The sequence below is a fragment of the Bos grunniens genome, chromosome 6 (genome assembly GCF_055505025.1).
Source record: "Bos grunniens cultivar Pamir isolate PY7600 chromosome 6, Bosgru_T2T1.0, whole genome shotgun sequence".
NCBI classification, from domain to species: Eukaryota; Metazoa; Chordata; class Mammalia; order Artiodactyla; family Bovidae; genus Bos; species Bos grunniens.
Genome location: NC_141170.1, coordinates 95,541,476 through 95,564,759, shown reverse-complemented (window position 1 = coordinate 95,564,759; position 23,284 = coordinate 95,541,476). Strand labels below are relative to the sequence as shown.

General features: G+C 38.3%; 1 protein-coding gene across 2 annotated transcripts in view; it reads right to left on the bottom strand.

Annotated features, from left to right (window-relative positions):
• The window catches only part of BANK1 (B cell scaffold protein with ankyrin repeats 1), a 321,586-nt gene that overhangs the window by 215,175 nt on the left and 83,127 nt on the right, over positions 1-23,284 (bottom strand). For both annotated transcript variants that reach the window (XM_086406760.1, XM_086406761.1), the window contains exons 3-4: positions 16,114-16,268; positions 5,213-5,351 (exon numbers count right to left, since the gene is read on the bottom strand). In XM_086406760.1, the coding sequence (XP_086262886.1) occupies positions 5,213-5,351; positions 16,114-16,268 (294 nt within the window). The remainder of the gene's footprint in view (positions 1-5,212; positions 5,352-16,113; positions 16,269-23,284) is intronic.

Genomic DNA, 23,284 nt, shown 5'->3' with positions numbered 1-23,284 from the left:
TTAACCAAATTTAGCACTTTACAACATAGTAAACTTTGAATCAACCCACATAAAGCTTCTATAGGAACAGAAATAAACATAACACTGTTGACTGGAAATTATTATTAAATAAATATTGGTGGCTTCAAAATCTTAGTCACACCTAAAAATTACTACCAATTTAATACATGTTTAAAACCTGAATTATGATATTTAGAATAATTTCTTAACAGTTGTTACTTTTCTAAGTATGTTCAGCATACTTAGCACATCCTAAAGTATTTCCTTGTTTTTTAAATGAAATATGAAATTATCATTTACATTATCCAGAACACAGCTTCTTAATTAATCAAGAAATTCTGTCTCTTTGTGGATACATTTTACATTCCTTTCAACTTTTAATTGATTGTCCCCCTGCTGTGTAAAATAATTTTCTGCCTGAGATGCAGGTACCAGAGGAATACTTTCTTCTTTCTGAGTTAAAATTATTTTATTTTTCATTAAAGCCTTCACATGTATTTTTATAAGTTTTGGCAAAAGAGGACTATAGAAGCTTCGAATTCCTATAACACAAAACAGTACCTGTCAGAGATGAATCTGTGGACATCATTAGGAAGGTGTGCGTTTTAGAAAGTGAAGTCACATGAGCACTTTTTCTAGGTGGAAAGAGACCAACAGAGAGAGGCCATCTCCTGAATTTGAAACATCAGTATTCTTCAAAAGAACCCTGAGAGTAGAGAAGCATCCCTGGTATGTTTCCACTTCAAGGTTAGAGCCTCCATTTTAATTTGGTATTCAAAGAAGCAGAACAAAAAAAATTTTAAACTTTAAATATGTTTAGACTAGTATTAGATGGTATGAGGTACCAATGAGATCGTTTCCTGCCCTGGAAGTCATCAGTAGGTACAGGAATTATACGTGAGATATTCAGAACCGGGAGTGCTCCTGAGCATGGTTGCCCAAGAGTGAACAGGGACAAATTTTATATCAAGGGATGTGAACACAGGAGGAGGGAGTGGGCAATATGAGGAGTACAGTATTTGTAGAGAAAGATGCTTCAATTCTCTCCCAAAAGGAAGAGAAGGAAGTTTTAAAGCCACTCAAGTTTATGAGATTTGCTAGAGGGAGAGACTGATACGTTGTTCCTCAGCTGGATGTCTCAGTGGTGTCTCATATATTATCTCCCTTATCTCCAAACATTCTGTACATGAGTACTTAAAATACAAGTACAGAAGTTATTTTATCCGTAAGAAAACTAAGCGCAGAAAGATCAAGAGACTTATCTAAAGTTGCCCAGTAAATGGCTCAATACAGAATAAAAACAGCTCTTTTGGCCACCAGTTAAGTATTTCCTTAACTTCACTGCAGATTCTGCACAGATAGCTAGCCTGCAAGAGCACACTGGGTACCCCCTCTTACTCTGCAGCTGGTGTAGAGAAAAGGGAACTCTAGTGTATAGTCAGTGCTGTCCAATCAAACTTCCTGAGATGATGGATATGTTCCAATGAAGCACCTGAAATATGCTTAGTGCAACTGAATTCTAAACTTTATTTAATTATAATAAAGTTTAAATAACCAGATGTGGCCGATGGCTACCATATTGGCTGGTGCAGCTGCAAAACAGTTTCTCCAACTATGGTTTGTGACCCACTAGTTCATCATGGATGGAGTGGCCTGGTGGGCTACAGTCCATTGGGTCGCTAGGAGTCGGACACGACTGAGCGACTTCACTTTATTTTTTCACTTTCATGCATTGGAGAAGGAAATGGCAACCCACTCCAGTGTTCTTGCCTGGAGAATCCCAGGGACGGAGGAGCCTGGTGGGCTGCTGTCTATGGGGTCGCACAGAGTCAGACACGACTGAAGTGACTTAGCAGCAGCAGCAGCAGTTCGTCATGACATGAATTTAGGAGGTTCTGAATAACAGTGAAAAAAATGAAAAGAAAAAATATGTTTCTCTCTACTTACAGTACCCATATGTTCTTGCATGTTGTCTACTTTTCCATTACAACCCATAACATATTAATCATAGTTGTATAAAATTTCCTGTCTGATAATTCCAACATTTGTGTCACACTTGTCTGGTCTGATGTGCATTTTATCACTCTGGACTATTTTGTCCTTGCTTTCTGGCATGTCTTGTAATTTCTTGTCTAAAAGCAGTATGTTGTTTGGGGTGAAAAGTGAAAGTGAAGTCTCTCAGTCGTGTCCAACTCCTTGTGACCCTATGGACTGTAGCCTACCAGGCTTCTCTGACCATGGGATTCCTCAGGCAAGAATACTGCAGTGGGTTGACATTTCCTTCTCTAGGGGATCTTCCCAACCCAGGGATTGAATCTGGGTCTACCATACTGCAGGCAGATTTTTTACTGACTGAGCCACCAGGGTTATTTGTTTGGGGTATAAGAAGTAAAATAGGTAAGGGTGTAGTGAGAGTAATCTATCTAGGAGTTAGACTGTATCTACTGTTCACTGTAGCTGTCAGTACCAAAATTTTCGACTTCCTCTCTTGTCCTTGTCTTCTCTCTTGATCTGGTGCTTCCCTAAGTACTGTTCCTCAGAAAGACACTGCATCTTGCATTCTTTCAAGATGTAACTCACGGTCATTACACCGCTATGGTAATCGTCAGGTTGGGCGGAGGGGAGCACTTTAATCTTATGATTCTCAGTCTTTAGTGGGCCTGTGTCTTTTGCTGTGACCTCCACTAGCATTTTTGCCATGCCATAGCTTTCTTTCTCCCCCACTTAAATGAGGAGACAGGCTAGAGGGGGCTCCCTTCCTCAGGTAGGATGAGACTCTGGTAAAGTGTTTCCCCCTGAAAAGTAGACCTTCGTTACGGAGAACACATGGAGAGTATTTCCCCTTGATTATGCTTCCTCTGACCCAGCAGAATCTTCCAGAACTTTCTCAGATCTTCACTGTGTGAATCTGATGGGATTCCTGGAGATAAATTCCACAAAATTATAGGTGCCTCATAAGACAACTCAGTGGTAAAGAATCCATTCACCTGTCAATGCAGGAGACTCAGGTTTGATCCCTGGGTTGGGAAGATCCCCTGGAGATGGGAATGGAAGCCCACTCCAGTATTTTTGCCTTGAAAATCCCATGGACAGAGAAGCCTGGTGGGCTACGGTCCCCGGGGTCACAAAGAGTCGGACACGACTGAGCACACAGCACACATAAGATGGCAGCCTCCAGGGGTTTCTTACTTTCAAGCTAGTTCACACTTAGTCTTCAGCAATTCACGAGAATTACCGTTTAGGTGTTCTTACCAGTTTATGGCTCCAGAGACTTCCGTTCCAGGGAAGCAGATCTTAGATGTCACTCTCGATTTACCTTTCTCTCCACATGTAATGGTTGTTTGCCCTCCAACTTCAGTTCTCGGAGTTCAAGAAAAGTCACTGATTTTCAGTTTGTTCAGTTTTTTCTTGTTGTAAGAATGGGAGTGGCAACTTTCAAGGTCTTTAGGTGTAATGGCTGAAACCATTAGTCTAAGTATTGCTTTTAAAACCTTTGTTTTCATTATGTATTCATGCATACATATTGCATCATAACGTAAAATGTAGTTCTTGCTAGGGTTCAAATTTTTTAAGAAACAGTACCACGAGGCAGAGAAAGTAAGACTCTGAGGCCATTTCTGCTGAACCATGTCCCATCCATAGTCCCATACTTATTCATGGAACTATCCTATATATTGTTACATAACAGGCAACATTTTGTAAGAAAATCTATCATTAATGTACAGAATACACTCGTTGAAAAAAAAGAGTTGGAGAGGTTTAATTAGCATACCTGGTAAATAATAGTTTATTTATTTTTACTATAAATTAGTTGTTCAATCACATAGATAATATTATAGTCTCATATATCTTGGAAATTATGGAATAACAGTTTTCTATTTTTCTGAAAAACATCTGAAATTTGACATTTTATTCTTTTCACTGCTCTTAGCTACTAGGTAAACTGAACATAAAATCTTAATGTGAATAATTTTATTTGACATTTTGATTTGGTATTTGGGAAGTATTACCTCAGTACTTCTTAATTTGCAATACTGATATTTCTGTAGTGATTTTAGTCTAACTAGATTTAGTTTAACTTCTAAACTAATTCTAAATTACTGTTCATTAAATCATTTAAAAAATGTGACATAAGGAAGTAAGAGGCTTTGGAAGAAAAGCAAAAGAAACAGAATTCTTTCTCATTTCACTTCTGCATGTCCTTGTCCATGACAGGAAGCAGTGTCTAAGATGTTTATAAATGCTTCGCATAGAGTCTTTCCTTTCTATAATCCAACTCTGATCTAAGCTGTGTGAGGATATCCACAGAAGGGACACATACCTTACACAACACAACAGAAAAGATTTGTAAATGCTCTGTAAATGGATTTCACTAGAATTATATTCTAAAAAGAAAACAAAAAAGCTCTGGATGCGTTTGACGTACTCTTTAATTTTTTACTACATTTCTGAATTCATAATAAGATTGAATATCTTTGTACTTTAAAATACTTAAATTAACATTTATAAAGTTTTATTCTCTGATTGTAAAAGGACACCATAAATTAAAAAACCAGCAAGTCCTACATTTATATCAAAACATTCAGAAATTAATATATTAGATTTTGATTTTAGTACAATTATCAAGACAAGTCTGTATATTTCACCTGCAATTTTAAATCTGATACGATTTATCATGTTGAAGCAAACTTGGATAATAAATGGTTAGGTTCATAATTTTTAAAAGGAAAAGAGGGAAGATTGTATATAGATATGGTACCAAGATGATAAAATAGGGAAAAAGGACTATGCTTTACAAACAAGCAAAAACATACTCAGGGGCATGGCAGAAACAAAAAACAAAAAAAGAAGAAAATTACAAATGAAAATCCAAATGTTTGCTCATTCTGTTACAATAAAGCGAATGATTTTAGTTCCCTAATTTAATAGCTAACATTTAAAGTGCTCTTTGCTGACACAGTTGAAAGAACATGATATTACTGCCTGTCATTTCACCACATGGTACATAGGCTAATATCTCATAATTTACACATTCGTGCTTTGGCAAACTCAGATTAATAATAACAGCCTTGGATGTGTGAAAGCTAAACACAGGAAACACCTGCAGAACAGTATTAGTTTCTGTAGAGAAGTGAAACCATTTACCAGAAATTTATTGAAAGAAACTCAGAATGATGTTTTATATTTATTAAAGCATAAAAAAATTTCTTACCTAAAGCTTTCATACTCCAGACACTTTTATTCCAGAGGGCTGGCTGTGTTCTAATGCATTTACTATTTGATGTAAATTCAACCTCCACAGCATCACTGGTTACTTCATCTCTCAAAATAATAAATATTTCACCAGGATTCTATACAATGAAAAATATAACTCAATTAGACATTTGAAAAGTTTTCATTAACCAACCAAATACACTTATTAGTGATAAAGGTCCAACATGGTAATTAGTGTAAAGAACTCGTCTGCCAAGCAGGATACCTGGGTTCCATCTCTTGGTGGGACAGATCCCTTGAAGGAGGAAATGGCAATCCACCTCAGTATTCTTGCCTGGGAAATCCCATAGACAGAGGAGCATGATGGGCTACTGTCCATGGGGTTGCAAATGTAGGAGACAACTTAAAGCCACCACCACCATCGTGTCCACAGTTTCAGCCATATTCATAAATGAAATATGTAAAGGTGAGTCTCACAAGATTTTAAGTTTATCAACTTATGTCTATTGAATATTTATTTTCCCCCAGCACCATATTTTGCAAATGAATCGACTGAGTTCATAGCTGCTCCCTTTTCCTTTCACCTCATCCCTGTGTGAGAGGTTCTTTGTGAAGGTGATGAGCATCACTTCACAGACCTGCAGGGAATGTAATTCAATTGCTAAAAAAATTCTTTTTTTTCCCCAAATCCCTTTCCTTCACCTTTCTAGGACTTGGTGTATTTATCTATAAATAAGAGGATCGAACATGTTTAGCTTTAAGATCTCTTATACTTTAAATATGATTAATTGGTTTAGATGTCTAATACAGTTGACCCTTGAACAACATAACTTTTAGGAGCATCTACTGGCCCTCTGCACTGTGGACAATCCATATAAGATTGATAGTACACCCTCTGCAACAGCAGTATCCTGATTCAACCAACTGCAGATCATGTTGTACTGGGGTATTTACTACTGAGAAAAATTCATGTATAAGTGGACCCATGCAATTCGAAACCCCTATTGTTCAAGTGTCAAGTGTATTGTTAATCTTACCAATAAGAGATTCTTTTGTTACTCTTTATGATGAATACCAGTGAAGGCTGTTCGGTTGACTAGAGGTTATAAATCTAAAAGTTTCAAGATTTTATTAAGGTGGAAAAGCTAGGGAAGCCCAAATCTATGTATATAAGATTCAAATTGCCAACATCTGTTGGATAATAGAAAAAGCAATAGAATTCTAGAAAAAATATATATATTTCTGCTTCATTGTCTGTATTAAAAACATTGACTGTGTGGATCACAACAAACTATGGGGAATTCTTAAAGTGATGGGAATATCAGACTACCTTGCCCGCTTCCAGAGAAACCTGTATGCAGGTCAAGAAGAAACAGTTAGAACCAGACATGGAATGACTGGTTCAAAATTGGGAAAGGAGTATGTCAAGGCTGTATATCGTTACCCTGCTGAGATAACTTCTTAGCAGAATACATCATATGCAATGCTGGACTGGATGAAACAGAAGCTGGAATGAAGATTTCCATGAGAAATATCAACAATCTCAGATATGCAGATGCTACCACCCTAATGGCAGAAAGCTGAAAATAAAAGAAGAGAGTGAAATATCTGGCTTAAAATTCAACATTCAGAAAACTAAGATCATAGCATCCAGTCCCATCACTTCATGGCAGATAGATGGGGAAGAAATGGAAACTGACAGATTTTATTTTCTCGGGCTCCAAAATCACTGCAGAGAGTGACCGCAGCCATGAAATTAAAAGACGCTTGCTACTTGGGAGAAAAGCTATGACAAACCTAGCCAGCGTATTAAAAAGCAGAGCCATCACTTTGCTGACAAAGGTCCATATATTGTCAAAGCTATGATTTTTCCAATAGTCATGAATGGATGTGAGAGTTGGACCATAAAGAAAGCTGAGTGCTGAAGAATTGATGTTTATGAACTGTGGTGCTGGATAAGACTCTTGAGACTCCCTTGGATAGCAAGGAGATCAAACCAGTCAATCCTAAAGGAAACCAACCCTGAATATTCATTGGAAGGATTGATGCTGAAGTTGAAGTGCCAATACTTTGGCCACCTGATGGGAAGAGCTGACTCATTGGAAAAGACCCTGATGAGGGAAAGATTTAGGACAGGAAGAGAAGGGGATGACAGAGGATGAGATTGTTGGATGGCATCACAGACTCAATGGATATGAGTTTGAACAAACTTCATGAGACAGTGAAGGACAGAGAAGCCTGGTGTGATGCAGTCCAGGGGGTTGCAAAGAGTTGGATGTGACTTAGCGACTGAACAACAACTACAAAGATATAAGGGGTTATTGAAAACCCTATTTGAAAAAAAAACCCTGAGAGAAAACTAAGGATAAGAAGATTGGATTTAATACAGAGAAAAGGAAGGGATAAACATCTTTTGAGCATCTGTTTTATACTGGGTTTTCCAGGTGGAACAGTGGTAAAGAATCCACCTGCCAATTCAGGAGATGTAAGAGATATGGGTTCAATCCCTGGATCAGGAAGATTCCCTGGAGGAGAAAACGACACCCCACTCCAGTATTCTTGCCTGGCAAATTCCAGGGACAGAGGAGCCTAGTGGGCTACAGTCCATGAAATCACAAAGAGTTAGACAGGACTGACTGAGGGCTAATCACTTTTTATATAAAGCCATTTCCTTTAATCCTAACCAAAACACACACACACACATACCTCAAAAACCAATATGGAAGGCTATTATATTTCTATTTTAAGACTAGAGTAATGAATACAAAGATTTACATTCTGAAAATCAATCAGAATTATTTAAATTAAACTCTATACTACTGTTTACATGATGCTGTTTTAACCTTCAAAATAACTAAAATTAAATATATTTTATGATTATCTCAGATATCACCTTTCAAAGGCTTTCTTCAAAGTCAAACTGAATTTCAGTCTTTCACAAAATAAACAGGAATCCAATTTATATGCTCTTATAAAACTGTGTTTACCCAAAAGTCATTAATTTCAAAGTTCTCTTATTTAAATATTATTTCCCTAAGCATAAATCACCCACCAATAAAATTTACATTTTTAAGGCTCTGTACTACGGGGTTTTTTACAAATATGTTGATGTTAAAAAAAATCATTTCAGCTGACACACATCCACCTCTGGCATTTTTCCAGCAGAGTCTAGTGCTCCCAAGTATTTGTCTACAGGATATTCTGAACTAAATTTCTCTATATCAGTTAAATTGCACTTTGAGAAAAGATCCCATGAGTCCACCTACTGCTCTGGCTTCACACATCCGGCCTCAGGGAAATGCTTCTGTTTCTCTGCCTATGCCTCCTCATGCACTACTTCATCTGAGTCTGAGGTCAGTAACTGGAGCTCCTTCCAGTCCTCACGCCTGCCACTTCCTCTTCAGAGACCACACTTCCAAGGCAGTTCCTTAGTCCCTCACTTGCTCATGTCTGTCTCCTTATTTTGCAGCTTTAATGACTTCCCATTTTCACTCTAGCTCAAATCCAGCTTCAAAGTTCTTTGGTGTTTTCTTCTATTTGTTCATCCCTTCATGTAAAACTCTGACCTCTCGCCTTCCAAATTTAGTAAACCCGAGCATCCTCTCCTGGTGTATATTCAGCCAGCAACTCATCCTCATTCATTGGTGCTCACATGCCGTGATGCGCTAAGTTGCTGTTGTCATATCCGACTCTTTGCGATCCTATGGACTGTAGCCTGCCAGGCTCCTCTGTCCATGGGGTTCTCCAGCAAGAATACTGCAGTGGGCTGCCATTTCCTCCTCCATGGGATCTTCCGACCCAGGGATCGAACCCATATGTCTTAAGTCTCCTGCGTTGGCAGGCGGGTTCTTTACCACTGGCGCCACCTGGGAAGCCGGGTGCTTCCATGGGCTGCTTCTTATGCACCAGATTCTCTCCCACCTTTCAACCATCTCCAGAGAAGAGGCCTAAACAAAAGATAAGCACACTGACCACCCCCAAGGAGGGACTGACATCTCATTTGTAACCGGGACAAGCTCCAAGGGCATGTAATCTCTGAAGGTGCACAGAACCTGCACTTGTTTTAATATTCTGCTATCACACCTTGAAATGCTTAATAATTAGAACTGGGGTCTCTACCTTTTCATTTTACACTGGGCCCTGCTAATTAGGAAGCCACTCCTATTTGCACATAATGTTGGCCTGCTCTTGAGTTCCTACCCTCCCTCCATCTCATACTTATCCTCTTCACCAAGGTCCAACTCAGGTTTCACGTACAACTTCCAAAGGGATCATAAAACATTTCACACGTGTACTCCTCATTTGAACCTTTCTCAGTCATGCCCTTTTAATAAGTTTTTAATGTCTGTGTTGAGGCTTCCCAGACAGATTTTAAACACCCTGAAGGTATTTTTATTTTTTATATCATTTTGTCATCTTATAAGAATTAAGTACATAAGAGGTGCTCTGAGGAACTCCCTGGTGGTTCCAGGTTAAGACTTCACCTTCCAATGCAGGGGGTGTGAGTTGGGGACTTAGGATCCCACGTGACTCGCAGCCAAAAAATAAAAATACAAGCAATACTGTAACAAATTTAATAAAGACTTTAAAAATGGTCCAAATCAAAAAGAATCTTTAAAAAAAATTGAAAAGAGGCAATCTATATGTATTTTTACATTGAGATGGAATAAGCCTATAAAAATATGACTTTTTTTTTTTTTTTTTTTACATTGAGCAAGCATTATTCCTTATTCCCCTCAGGACTCACAGCTTCATCTGCTTCTTGCATCTCCATGCTCAAAGAGGGCTGCTGAGGAGGGAAGGCCTGCACCCGTCCAGCCCTGTTCTTAATTATTATGAAAGTGAAAAGAGTGGAAGTGTTAGTTGCCTCAGTCGTGTCTAACTTTTTGCAGCCCCAGGGACTGTAGCTCACCAGGCTCCTCTGTCCATGGAATTCTCCAGGCAAGAATACTAGAGCAGGTTGCCATTCCCTTCTCCAGGGGATCTTTCAGACCCAGGGACTGAACCTGAGGCTTCTGCATTGCAGGCAGATTCTTAATTGTCTGAGTCATTGGGGAAGCCTTAATTATTATGGGCATCTTAATTAAAGCTACAATTACATGGACATATTTAATTCAATGGAGGAAATATTAGGACACTCAAATGGTCATAAATTCAGTTTTATCAGAAGATGCTATTTTGCTCTCAATCTAACTTCTTTGTTTACCTCTTATCTGGCTCAGCATTCAAATTGAGAAAGAGTTATAATAATAATCACTACCAAACTCTCTAGATTTGCTGCATTGTAAACAAACCGTGAGACCTCACCAAAAGGGCTGGAACTTTGTCTGCAGTACAACATATTGGTAGTGGAGTTTCTAGATTGTCAGGGTGGGTGCCCTTCTAGACTTTAATGAATCATTAAGCACAGGTAACAAAGGATTTTGATCCTCATGGATCATATCAGCTTACTTTGACTTGTGCAACCAGATTAATGGTTCTTTTCATATATTCATAATAGGAACTAGCTCTGCAAGCACAGTTGCACAGGCATGGGCCTTATTAAGCCAGCACTGTGCAAGTCCCTAAAGCTGACCCTGACCTGACCTGTGACGACAGAGCAAGGATTAGGTCATGGCAATGGTTCCAAATTTGGCTGCTAATTCTCACCTTGGAGAATCACCTGGGAAGCTTTTAAAACTCCCAATATCCAGGCCAAAACTCAGACTATTTACATCTGAATCTCTAACAGTAGGATTCAGGCGTTTTTACTTTGTAAAACCTCCCCTAATCATCCCTATATGCTGCCTAATTTGAGAAACACTTGGTTAAAGGGAAAAAAACACATTTTTGTCATTGTAAAACCTTAGCACTGAAGGGGTAATGTTCACAACATAGACATTTTAGGCAGTGACACACACAATAATCTTTTGCTGCTTTTACTATTATGTTTCAATTAAATCATAGGACCTGACTTTAAGTTAAGGTTGGTTATCAAGATCTAATGTGTGACTTGATGTCAGAAATAAGTGTGCAGTGCTGTTAAGTTTCTGTGAATTGTTTTAAACTGTGTTCAGTGCCAAGGAGTGAACAGGAAGCTGCTAATCTCAGAGGTTTTTGTAGCTTCCCCATGGGCCCTGCTAAGAGTCACACTCCTTCATATATTCTCTGAGTTTCTCTAGATTCACTGGTTATATAATCTGTGATCTGAACAGATTTGAGTTTGGAGACTCATATTATGGTTACAGACACAGACATATACATCAGTGAAGGTCAAATAAAATGAAGGTCTTTACCAGCGGATGTGCCATGTTCTAGGACTCAGAAAAACAAGTCAATGAAATTAATATAGCTATAATTGCTGATAAAGCCCATTAAAAGGTTTTTTTGTCATGATACTATAAGTTTAAGAACTAAATTTGCTCAAAAATCAACAAGTAACCAGTCTCATCTGAACAATAGCTATGGAAGAATAACATAAACATAAAGAAATATATATAACTATATGAAAGGAAGTAAGAGGTTAGGGGTGGAGGAAAGCTGAGATTGTAGCAGATTCTACCAAAAGGAAGGGAATGCCATATTGAAGTCCTGCCTACACAGATAAGATAAGATAAAAATAAGCTCCTCTTAGCTGCTCTTTAAGATGGAAGAAGCAATAGAGAGGCCATTACTGACCCATGATTGGGGCTCCAGGAGAGGCAGGAGGCATTTAGAGCAAACCACAGTATTTCTGAACGGGCCATTGAGGAAAACACTCAAAGGATCCCTCTTAAAGCTTCAGGTCAAATCCATTAAAAAATTATCCAGTGACTGGATTACTGCTTAGAGATGATGTTTCTCTAACAAGTAGGGCTTCCCAGGTAGCATGAGTGGTAAAGAACCCTCCTGCCAATGCAGGAGATGTAAGAGAAGTGGGTTTAATCCGTGGGCTGGGAAGATCCCCTTCCCACTCCAGTGTTCTTGTGGCAACCCACTCCAATATTCTTGCCTGGAGAATTCCATGGACAGAGGGGCCTGGCGGGCTACAGTCCATGGGGTGGCAAAGAGTCGGACACAACTGAAGCAACTTAGCACAGCATAGCACAGCTCTAACAAGTGATCACAGAACTGCCCAGACTGCAGACAAGGCTCTGAAGAAGAGCACTGCCTCCTTGAATGCCATTCCTAGGGGGATTTGAAGGTGACCTATTACTGAGAGGCATGAATGTATTTTCTGTCCTCTGGCGCAGGATTTAACCTTGACACTACTGACATTTTGGGACCAGAGAAGTCACTGCTGTGGGGAACACCCTGTGCACTATGGGGTTTTTAGTAGCATCCCTGGCTTCTACTCAGCAGTTGCCAGGAGCAACCCCAGTTATGACAAACTTGTCTGCAGACTTTGCCAGATATCTCCTTGGGAGAGACAGCCAAATCACTCCCAGATGAGAACCATTGTTCTGAGGGAATTTTCCTGAGAAATTAATGAAATTAGGACTTTGGGGTAAATACACAGCAAAGGGAAAAGAAGCTAGCAAATAACAGACCAGGTTCAGTTCTGGTTTAGATATTATTTCAATGGGAGAATGCCTCCCAAGTGGATAATTCATCAGGAACAAAACTGGGTAAGATTACTTTGAACAATGGACTTGTTTGGAAGACTTAGAACTCACTGATTTCATATCTCTCATGATATATTACCCCATACAAGACAAAATCAAGAGGAATATGCTAGAAAAGCAAAGTATCTTGGCCCATAAAAAACAACAAAAAGCTTAACAAACACTAAAACAGAACAAAGATTGCTAATCCTAGAAAAGGGAAAAGAAGAGGCCACATTAAGCAGATTTAAACTGTTAAGACCCATTTAGGTGTTTCTTAAAAAGACAGAGAATAACTTACATAAATAGAACACTGGAGGCACATCTTCACTATTGCACAAAAAAAAAAAAAAAAAAAAAACACCTGTCAAAAGAAAAAAAATGTTTTTCTGCTGTTTTTAAAGTGGCACAAATTTCAAGGTCCAGGGAAGGAACAATGCTGGGAAAGATGACTAGGCAGAAGGAATCAAAAGGGCCAGGCTCCTGGGGTAAAAGCCGCAGCAGGCTCACCTGCAGCCTCAGTTACGCCAATAAACGCCACTTCTCCAGAGCAGAGGAGGGCTCAGGGAGAGCACTTGGCTAGCGGCGGATCTACAGACTCAAGCCATTCTGCAGCAGGAGACAGCAGGAGAGAATTAAACTAATTCCCTGTTCATGAGACAGAATGAAGATGACACCAATAGACTGAATCAGTCAACTCAACAAGGGCATGCCAGAAACTTTAAAGTGTAAAGGGGAAATTCATAGAATTTGAAGATACTGGGAGCAGAAGGGGCACATCGCAAATATGACCTGGTGACTGGCAATGACAGTCTCGTAAATTTCTAGATTTTGTACAATGGCAGAGAAGTCTCAAATATCATTTCTGGAGAGAGAAAGCTATACATTTAAGTGGATTCCATTTACCCAGTAACTTGAAGACTTCTCAGAAACGAGTAAGCACAAAGGTGGAGCTTTCAGACAACTGGTATAGACTGAATGCTATCCTGGGCTTCCCAGGTGCTGCTGGTGGTAAAAGCACCCACCTCCCAGTGCAGAAGACATAAGAGATGCAGGTTCCTGGTAAATCTGAAACGTGATTTTCACTTATCTTTCTTGTGGTGCATGAAAACTGGGACATGAATTTAGACTATACTAAGATCTAGGTTCTAAGAATACAAGATTTTGACTTGGATGACTATTTTTGGTCCATGGATAAGTCTGTTTCAAATTTTTAGTGTGTTCATGCTAAGTCGTTTCAGTTATGTCCAACTTTTTGCAACCCTATGGACTGTAGCACTCCAGGCTTCTCTATCCACAGGATTCTCCAGGCAAAAATACTGGACTGGCTTGTCATACACTCCTCCAGGGGATCTTTCTGACCCAGGGGTTGAACCCGTGTCTCTTATATTTCCTGAATTGCCACTTGGGAAGCTGGCTGGTGCTAAAATAGTCTTATATGAGCTTTCAACTTTTAGGATTGTTTAAAAAGTGGGGCTCCCAAGAAAGATTTGGAATTGAAATAATTTAATTCAGACTCTTCAAAGATTCTGATAGAATTATATCCATGTCAATAAATCAAAGTCCACAATTCTGCTATGGAAAGAACTCTGGTTTTCCCCAGCCACCTGAGTGTGTGATTTCTGCCTGGAGGACAGTGGGATTTAATTTTTGGATTTTGATGTCTCTGCAATTTAATCATGGAAAGGCTTTATATTGTTCAAATTTTACTGTTGCAGATATTTTTAAAAGCAGCTAGTTAGACTCATTGCATAATTCTTGGTGAGCAATTTTTAGTTCCAGAGAGTTTTTTTTTTTTTTTTTTACTTTGACTTTACCTACTTGAGAATAGTCCTCATTTCCCTTTTATAGTCTCTTCTACTAATTTCTGTCTCTTCCATTATTTCTCACTCAATAGGAGCCTCTGGTTCTGATTGTTTGGCCTGGTCTTCCTTCCTCAAGTAGGCTGTAATATTTCTTTGCCTGATTCCTCTGTCTTGGTTCCCTCCAACCTGTACAGTTCCAGTTCCTGGGGTCTCTAAGGGAGTGCCAAAGAAGTTTTTGTTCCTCTGGCACTGATAACATAGTAATTTAAATTGGCAATTCTCCTGCTTGTGCATGGGGTCTGGAGATGAGGGAAATAAGCTTTTCAAAATTGTACAGAACATTCTGCTTCTGCCAGGGCTGCTGGAACCATCAGGATCAGAGGATTCTCTCCCCAAATATGCCTTCCAGTAAGCAGACAAGTGAGCTTCCCTGGTAGCTCAGCTGGAAAAGAATCTGTCTGCAGTGCAGGAGACCCTGGTTTGATTCCTGGGTTGGGAAGGTCCCTTGAAGAAGGGATAGGCTACCCACTCCAGTATTCTTGGGCTTCTCTGGTGGCTCAGATGGTAAAGAATCTGCCTCCTGCAATGCAGAAGACCTGGGTTTGATCCCTGGGTTGGGAAGATCCCCTGCAGAAGGGCATGGCAACCCACTCCAGTATTCTTGCCTGGAGAATCCCCATGGGCAAAGGAGCCTGGTGGGCTATAGTCCATGGAGTTACAAAGAATTGGACATGACTGAGTGACTAAGCACGGTACAGCAAGCAGACAAGTGCAGCTCCTGCCACCTAAATACTGGCTTCTACCTGAAGGACCTCTCATGCAACTCGCAAGCTTCTCCTGTATCTCTGGCTCTTTCTGCTCAAGTACACTGCAGATGTTGAGGGCCAGCATCTTTTTAGTTTCTGGAGATTACATAGCGCAAATTTTGGTCACGCTCTAGCATGGCTTATTTTAGTGGTTCAGTCCAGTGACGACTTAGGAAGAAGAAATGTCAGCAACATGTATCCATATAACACCTCCTGAGAAATCTACTTGCTCTAACATTATATTTTTATTCTCAAACCAGTTCTTCTACCTCTTATGATATTTCCACTTCATAATGTAGGCCTTTGACACATGTTTTATAATTGAAGATAGGTGGTCCTAAAGTATTTTCAAATTCTATTCAAGAACATATTTCCTTTCATGAAAATAAAATCCTTGATCTGGTTAATATGAATCCAACTTTGCTTTGAACAGTTTGATACACACAGGCACACACACACATACATATATATATAGCAATTGTAAATCTCTTTGCAACATATCAAGCAACATCTAATCACATGGTGCTTTCATGTATGTTTCAATATTCTATTACTCAACAAATACATATCAAATGCCTACTAACTGCCAGACATTGTTCTGCCATTCTGAGGACACAGCCAAGAACAGAGTAAACAAAAACACCTCTATACTGGAGCTTCTCGTGTTAGCCACATTCTAGTGAAATGCAGTATCCATTACAACAATAACGAGGTGTTTTTACTGACCTCACATGGAATCTCAGCAGGAAGCACCACTGCCTGTGATATGGCGCTTCCTGAAGCTTCTGATAATTCTTCAACTTCCTTTCCCTCACTGATTTGCCCAGAATGTTCCTTTCTTAGGTCTGGTGGAATAATGATCTCCAGGTAGTCCGCAGAACCTAAAGGAAAGTTCATTAATATGGATTATAATACAGCTAAGGCCACATTAACTTCCTCCATTGTTATGAAAACTAATTGCGGAACAGTTGATTTAATTAATATATGGGACAACCAAACTGAGCTTAAGATAGTCAAAATAATTGAACCAATGTTAATAATTAAAATGATGCCTCATAATTTAACTAGTATTATAACCTTAGCTATTAAACTAAATCAAATACATATTTTCATCTACTAGGTAAATATTTTCCCCCCAAAAAATCCAAATACCACTTTATATTAAAACAGTAAATCTGAAAAACATGAAACTATCTCCTTTCAATGACTGTAAATAAGAAAATTTATTCATTTAAAATCAGAACAATTTAACTCAGAACAATTATTTACCCTTTATGTATATTTCTAATTTTTAAAAATGATAGGCATAACTAGGAGACAATCACTAAACAAACTAATTTTTCTATGAAACGTTAGTTTAATAGTGAAATATTAGTGTTCATCAAAATCCTAATGTGTCCTGTGAAAAAAGTGTCTTCAATTAAATGATATGGGTTTCTTTATGGTAGTATTATTAAGAACACTAAAATATGCTAATGTGAATTTTGAATATAAGAAGGAGAAAAGTATTCGATTGTTTAAAAATGTAACAGTAATTCAGTATTTGGTCCCAATCATTAAAAAAACTTTATTGAAGAAGAGTTGTGCGAAGAGAGATGGACAATATTTATATTGTCCAAAGTCCAAAGCATTTCCTTAGGGCACAGAACCAATATGACTGAAACCAAGGCTCTCACAACGGACACTCACAACTGTCGTCTGTCTTTGGGCAACCACAAAAGCACCCCTCAAATCCCTGAAGAAGGGTACTGGAGAAAAGGAAAACAGCTCCTGACAGCTAGAAATTGTTCTGATACCTTCTGAAGGCCTTGGTGTTGCTAGGCAGTGGCCTCCTGTCCTGTTGAACACCAACAATCTCACAGAAAATCACCACCACTAGACCACGCTGCCACCATGATGGATCCAGTCAGAGATCAGGCTACTTTGCGTTCATGTCTGAATCCAGGCAAAAACATGAACATTATCCAAACCACAAAAGGAACCAAATATCCTGGATCCTGGCTCCTGTGAGTGACTTTGCTTCTTTACCAAGTCTAGCCTCAGCCTCCTTTCATTTTACCTTCCAGGTAGGGTAACCAACTCCTCCCAGTTTGCTTGGGATTTGGGTGAGGTTGAGTGCTGGAAATGCTGTGCCCCAGAAACCCCTCAGTTGCTGGGAGAGCTGGTTACCCAGCTTCTCAGTAAGAGTCATTAATTACGCAAACCATAAAATTACACCCGCTTTTTGACAGCAAGCAAACAATAGCAAAGCCCTGCTTCCATGAACCCTTCCTCAAATCACAATACAACCCTAAATCCGACAGTAAGTTTTTTCTTAATACAATGTTACTGAGATGCCCCATGGTTCGCCATGGTAGCCTTCAGTTCATTGCTACTAGACAAAAAAAAAGTAAATAATAGTTCAAGTACAGGTGTGTTCCAAGTTCCTCTGGCAAAAGGAAATTGACAGGATGACAAGGAAGAAGAGTCAAAGGCAATATAGATGAAGATTTTGGTGTCATTGCATCTCAAAAGTGAAGTCACTATTCCTATCAGAGAAGCAGAGTAAAAAAAAGTGATGTCCTCTGGAAAGGAGCTGTCCCCATGCTACACTTAAGAAGGAGTGTTGGTTTGGTTTTTTTTTTTTTTCTGTCTTTTGAAATTTACAGAATAAAAGTACAAAAGCACCTGGGATTTCCAGATTCTCCCAGTACCAGTCTTGCTTGAAATGGCATGAAAAACAGCCTTTATTTTTCTAACAATTTAAGGCACTTCCACAAGCAGTCTCATTCTCTCTTTCTCTGTCACGCTCTTTCATACAGACCCCAAAACAGTGAAAGGTTGTATAGAACTGGTTCGATCATTTTGTGAATTGATAAAAGAACAAGAGAACTGATTTTATTTAATGTATCTTAAGAGGTATATGCTGTTCCACCGTAGCAGTATCTAGGATGTTTTCTGCTAATTCATCTGTGGAATTAGGTTAGGAAGAGCTATTTTCTTTACTTTGAGGACATAATCATAGATGTTCAAAATATTTATCTCTATGAATTCTCACAGAAGATCTGTTTATAATGCAGAAAATTAGGAGCAGTCTAAGCAATAACAGACCAGACAAAAATATCTAATGTGATAAAAGGTATTGTCACTAATTAAAATTCTATCAAAGAACATTTAGCAGTAAAGAACAAGTTTATGATGTAAGTGAAAAAATTCAAGTTACAAAATTGTCAATTTTGTAGGTTCCCATTTTAGTAAAATAAGAAGTATAGGACTTCCTGTTTCGGGTTCCATATTTAAGGAGCTTTGGACATCACCACTCCATCCTAACAAACAAAAAGCTGAACAGACTAAAAATTTGAAAACTCTTCTTTGATTAATTTTTTGTTTGTTTGTTTGGCTGTGCTGGGTATTCACTGCAGCGCCGGCTTTTCTCCAGTTGTGCAAGTGGGGGCTACTCTCTAGCTGTGGTGCACGGGCTCCTCGTGGTCGTGGCTTTTGAAGTGCAATTGACAAATTGCTGGACACTCAACAGAGGACAAGTATGAGAGTTAAAATCTCCAGGAGGGTTCAGCTAAAAGGTTGGAGGGGACACATTATTTTGAGATTTACCTCTAGGAGCTTGACCAGATTCCCACAGCAAATATTGGGGAACAGTATTTCTAAGGAAATGGAAACAACCTTAGATACTCCAGAGCACTCTAGTCTTCTTAACAAGGCCTGCCCTCAGGAAAAATTAGTTAATCAGAGCCTAATCTATTAAGGTATTTTCAGAGACGAACTGACCACAGGAAGGGAAATAACTAACTGTAGCCCACTATAACAATCCTCTCTCACCTAAAGGGAATAAACTCTTGTGAGGTTCACAGTTGAAAGGCGTAGGCTTACTAAAGGACTGAGACCTAAATCACAGGTCTCTAGAAAGCCTCCTCCCCACACTTCACCACTGCATTACCAAAGGTCTATCTGCAACAGTTCTTTTTACAGAGTATATTATGTTGTGCTCTGTGTGCTATGTCCCTTCAGTTGTATCCGACTCTTCCCAACTCTATGGCTGTAGCCTGCCCTCTGCCCACGGGATTCTCCAGGCAAGAATACTGGAGTGGGCTGCCATGCCCTCCTACAGGGTATCTTCTCAACTCAGGGGTTGAACCCGTGTCTCTTATGTCTCCTGCACCAGCAGATGGGTTCTTTACCACTAGTGCCACCGGGAACCCCACATTATGTCTACTTATCAAGAAAAATTACAAGGCATACATACCAAAAGGAAGGGAGTGCAATTTGAAGAGGCCAGGGAAAAAGCATTTGTTTTCTGTTTTTGTTACCCTGTTCTTTGTTCCTGTTTTCTCTTCTGTTTTTCTGCCATTGTGTTTTATTGAACATTTTATATGATTCCATTTTTCTTCTTTTTTATTTAGCATATCAATCATACTCAAAAACATTTTTAGTGGTGTTATCCTAGAGTTTGCAATATGCATTTACAACTAATCCAAGTCCACTTTCAAATAACATTGTACCACTTTATAGATAGTTTTAGTACCTTATAATAATAAAATGATTCCTCCTCCCTCCTATACTTTATATTACTGCTTTCATTTATGTCATTATATATAAACATACACAAGCATATATATGTAAAATTTACATCATATATTATATAAGCATACATTATTAAATACATTGTTGGTATTATTTTGAATAAACTATTATCTTCTAGATCAATCACAAATAGGAAATATATATACATATTTTTAAATTTTATCTTCAGTTATTCCTTCTTTGATGCTACAGATCTGAATTTCTGATCTATATTACTTTTCTTCTCACTAAAAAACGTCTTTTAACTTTTCTTTCAGGCAGGTCCATTGATAATAAATTTTTCAATATTTTTTCCTGAGGAAAATGTCTTATTAACAATAAGCAAGTGTAATTGGAAGTTAAAAATGGAACACCACTTACAATAGTCCTTCTAGCTTTTTCTTTGTCCCTCCTCAAAGTTAAATACTTAGGTATAAATCTAAAAAAATATGTACAATATCAATATGATGAAAACCACAAAACTCTGATAACCAAAATCAAATAAGAACTAAGTAAATGGAAAGATTTTGAACTGTGGTGTTGGAGAAGACTCTTGAGAGTCCCTTGGACTGCAAGGAGATCCAACCAGTCCATTCTGAAGGAGATCAGCCCTGGGATTTCTTTGGAAGGAATGATGCTAAAGCTGAAACTCCAGAACTTTGGCCACCTCATGCGAAGAGTTGACTCATTGGAAAAGACTCTGATGCTGGGAGGGATTGGGGGAAGGAGAAGAAGGGGAAAATAGAGGATGAGATGGCTGGATGGCATCACCGACTTGATGGATGTGAGTCTGAGTGAACTCTGGGAGTTGGTGATGGACAGGGAGGCCTGGCGTGCTGCGATTCATGGGGTCACAAAGAGTTGGACGTGACTGAGTAACTGAACTGAACTGAACTGAACTGAAATGGAAAGATATTCTGTGTTCATGGATAGAAAAACTCAATAGTGTCAAGATGTCTGTTCATCCCAATTTGCTCTATAGATTCAATTCAATCACAATATCAGAAAATTACAGATATGGACAAACTGATTCTAAAGTTTATATGGAGAGGCAAGAGATCCAGAGTAGGCAGCTTATTATTGAAGGTGAAGAACGATGTTGGAAGACTGACACTACACTACTTCAATACTTACGATAAAGCTACAGTGATCAAGACAGTGTGGTCTTGGTAAAAGAATAATCAAACAGTTCAATGGAACACAATAAAGAGCCAAGAAGTAGAATCACATAGTTAACTGATCTTTAAGCAAGGAGAAAAAATAATACAATGAGGCAAAAAAAGTCACTTCAACAAATGGAGATGGAATGACTAAATAATCACATCCAAAAAAAAAAAACCATCAAGATACAAACCTTACAACAATCACAAAAATTAACTAAAGATGGATCCTAGACATAAATATATATGAAATTATAAAACTGGATGTCATTAATAACAGAAGAGAAAACCTAGATGACTTTGGGTATGATGATGCATTTTTAGATACAACACTGAAGTTGTGATCCATGAAAGAAATAATTCATAAGCTGGACTTCATTAAAATGAAAAACATGTCCGCAAAAGACAATGTCTAGAGAATTAGAAGATAAGCCATAGATTCAGAGAAGATATTTGCAAAAGACACATTTAGAAAAGGACTGTTTTCCAAAATTTATAAAGAACTCAAATTCAACACTTAAGAAAACAACCAAATCAATTTTTTTTAAATCAAAGTTTTTAAATACCTCACCAAAGAAGATATATAGGTAGAAAATAGGCATATGAAAAGATGCTCCACTTGTATGTCATCAGGGAAATGCAAATTAAAATAACAATGAAATAGCTCTATACACCTGTTAGAATGGCCAAAATTTGGAACACTGACAATAGCAAATGCTACCAAGAATTTGGAACAAGAACTGTCATCAATCGCTGGTGGAAATGCAAATGATACAACTATTTTAGAAGACATTTTGGTGGTTTCTGACAAAACTAAACATATTCTTATCATTCAGTCTAACAAATGCATTCCCTGGTATGTATTCAAATGAACTGGAAAACCTATGTCCACACAAGAATCTACATATAGATATTTATAGCAGCTTTGTTCATAATTGCCCAAACTTGGGAGCAATCAAGATATTCTTTAGCAGGTAAATGAAGAAGCTCTGGTTCATCCACACAAGAAAATATTATTCAGCACTAATAAGTGAAGTAAGCTATTATACAATGAAAAAACACGGGGAAAAAACCTTAAATGCTTAGTGCTAAGTGAAAGAAGCCACTCTGAAAAGGCCATATATAGCATGATTCCCACTATATGACATTCTGGAAAAGGCAAAACTCTAGAGACAGTAAAAAGATCTGGGATTGCCAGGGGTCTGGAATAGAAGGGAGAGGAGTGAATAGGCAGAGCTCAGATTTGGGGTGCAGTAAAAATGCTCTTTATGATACCATTAATGATGGATGCATATCATTATACATTTGTCCAAACCCTTAGATTGTACAATACCAAGAGTATACCCTAAGGTAAACTATGGACTTTGAGGGATTATGGTATGTTAATGTAGGCTCATTCTTAAATGGTAAAAAAGATGTACCATTGTGGTGAGTGATGATAATTGGGGTGGCTACCTACTCCAGTGTTCTTGCCTGGGGAATCCCAGGGACGGGGGAGCCTGGTAGGCTGCCATCTATGAGGTCACACAGAGTCGGACACAACTGAAGTTACTTAGCATAGGATAGCATATATGTCATTGGGGGTGACAGGGTGGAGACTATATGGGAAATCTCTGTATCTCCCTCTCAGTTGCTGTAAACCTAAAACTGCTCTAAAAAATAAAGCCTTTTAATATGTATACATATTCAGAACTATGTGGTAGAAACTCAAGACAAATTTTTGAAAGCATACAAATAGACTAGCTATATAAATCCAAGATACCTAGAGGTTATTTCTGATTGACGGAGTCATGAGCAATTTTATTTCATACATAACTAATAATATCAGTTATTTTTAATATCTAATATACTAATAACTATTCTGATTTTCTATACTGAAAATATATTTGTTTTATAGATTGAACTATATACATTTCTCAAATACAGAAATAAAATGATCAAGATTACAGATTGAGCAAATGTCTTTACCCCTCTTCTACAACATGCAAATGAAATTACAGAAAAGATTATTATCTTTATGTATGATGATGGAAAAATGGGGAGGAAACGCTGCTATTCAGATAATATATGAAATAAACCAGCTTACCACAAATCACCTCATGCTCAGGTGATCTAAGCAATCGCCGAAACTATTAACTGAAATTAACTTGTCTTTACTCTTTTAAAATAAATATAATCCT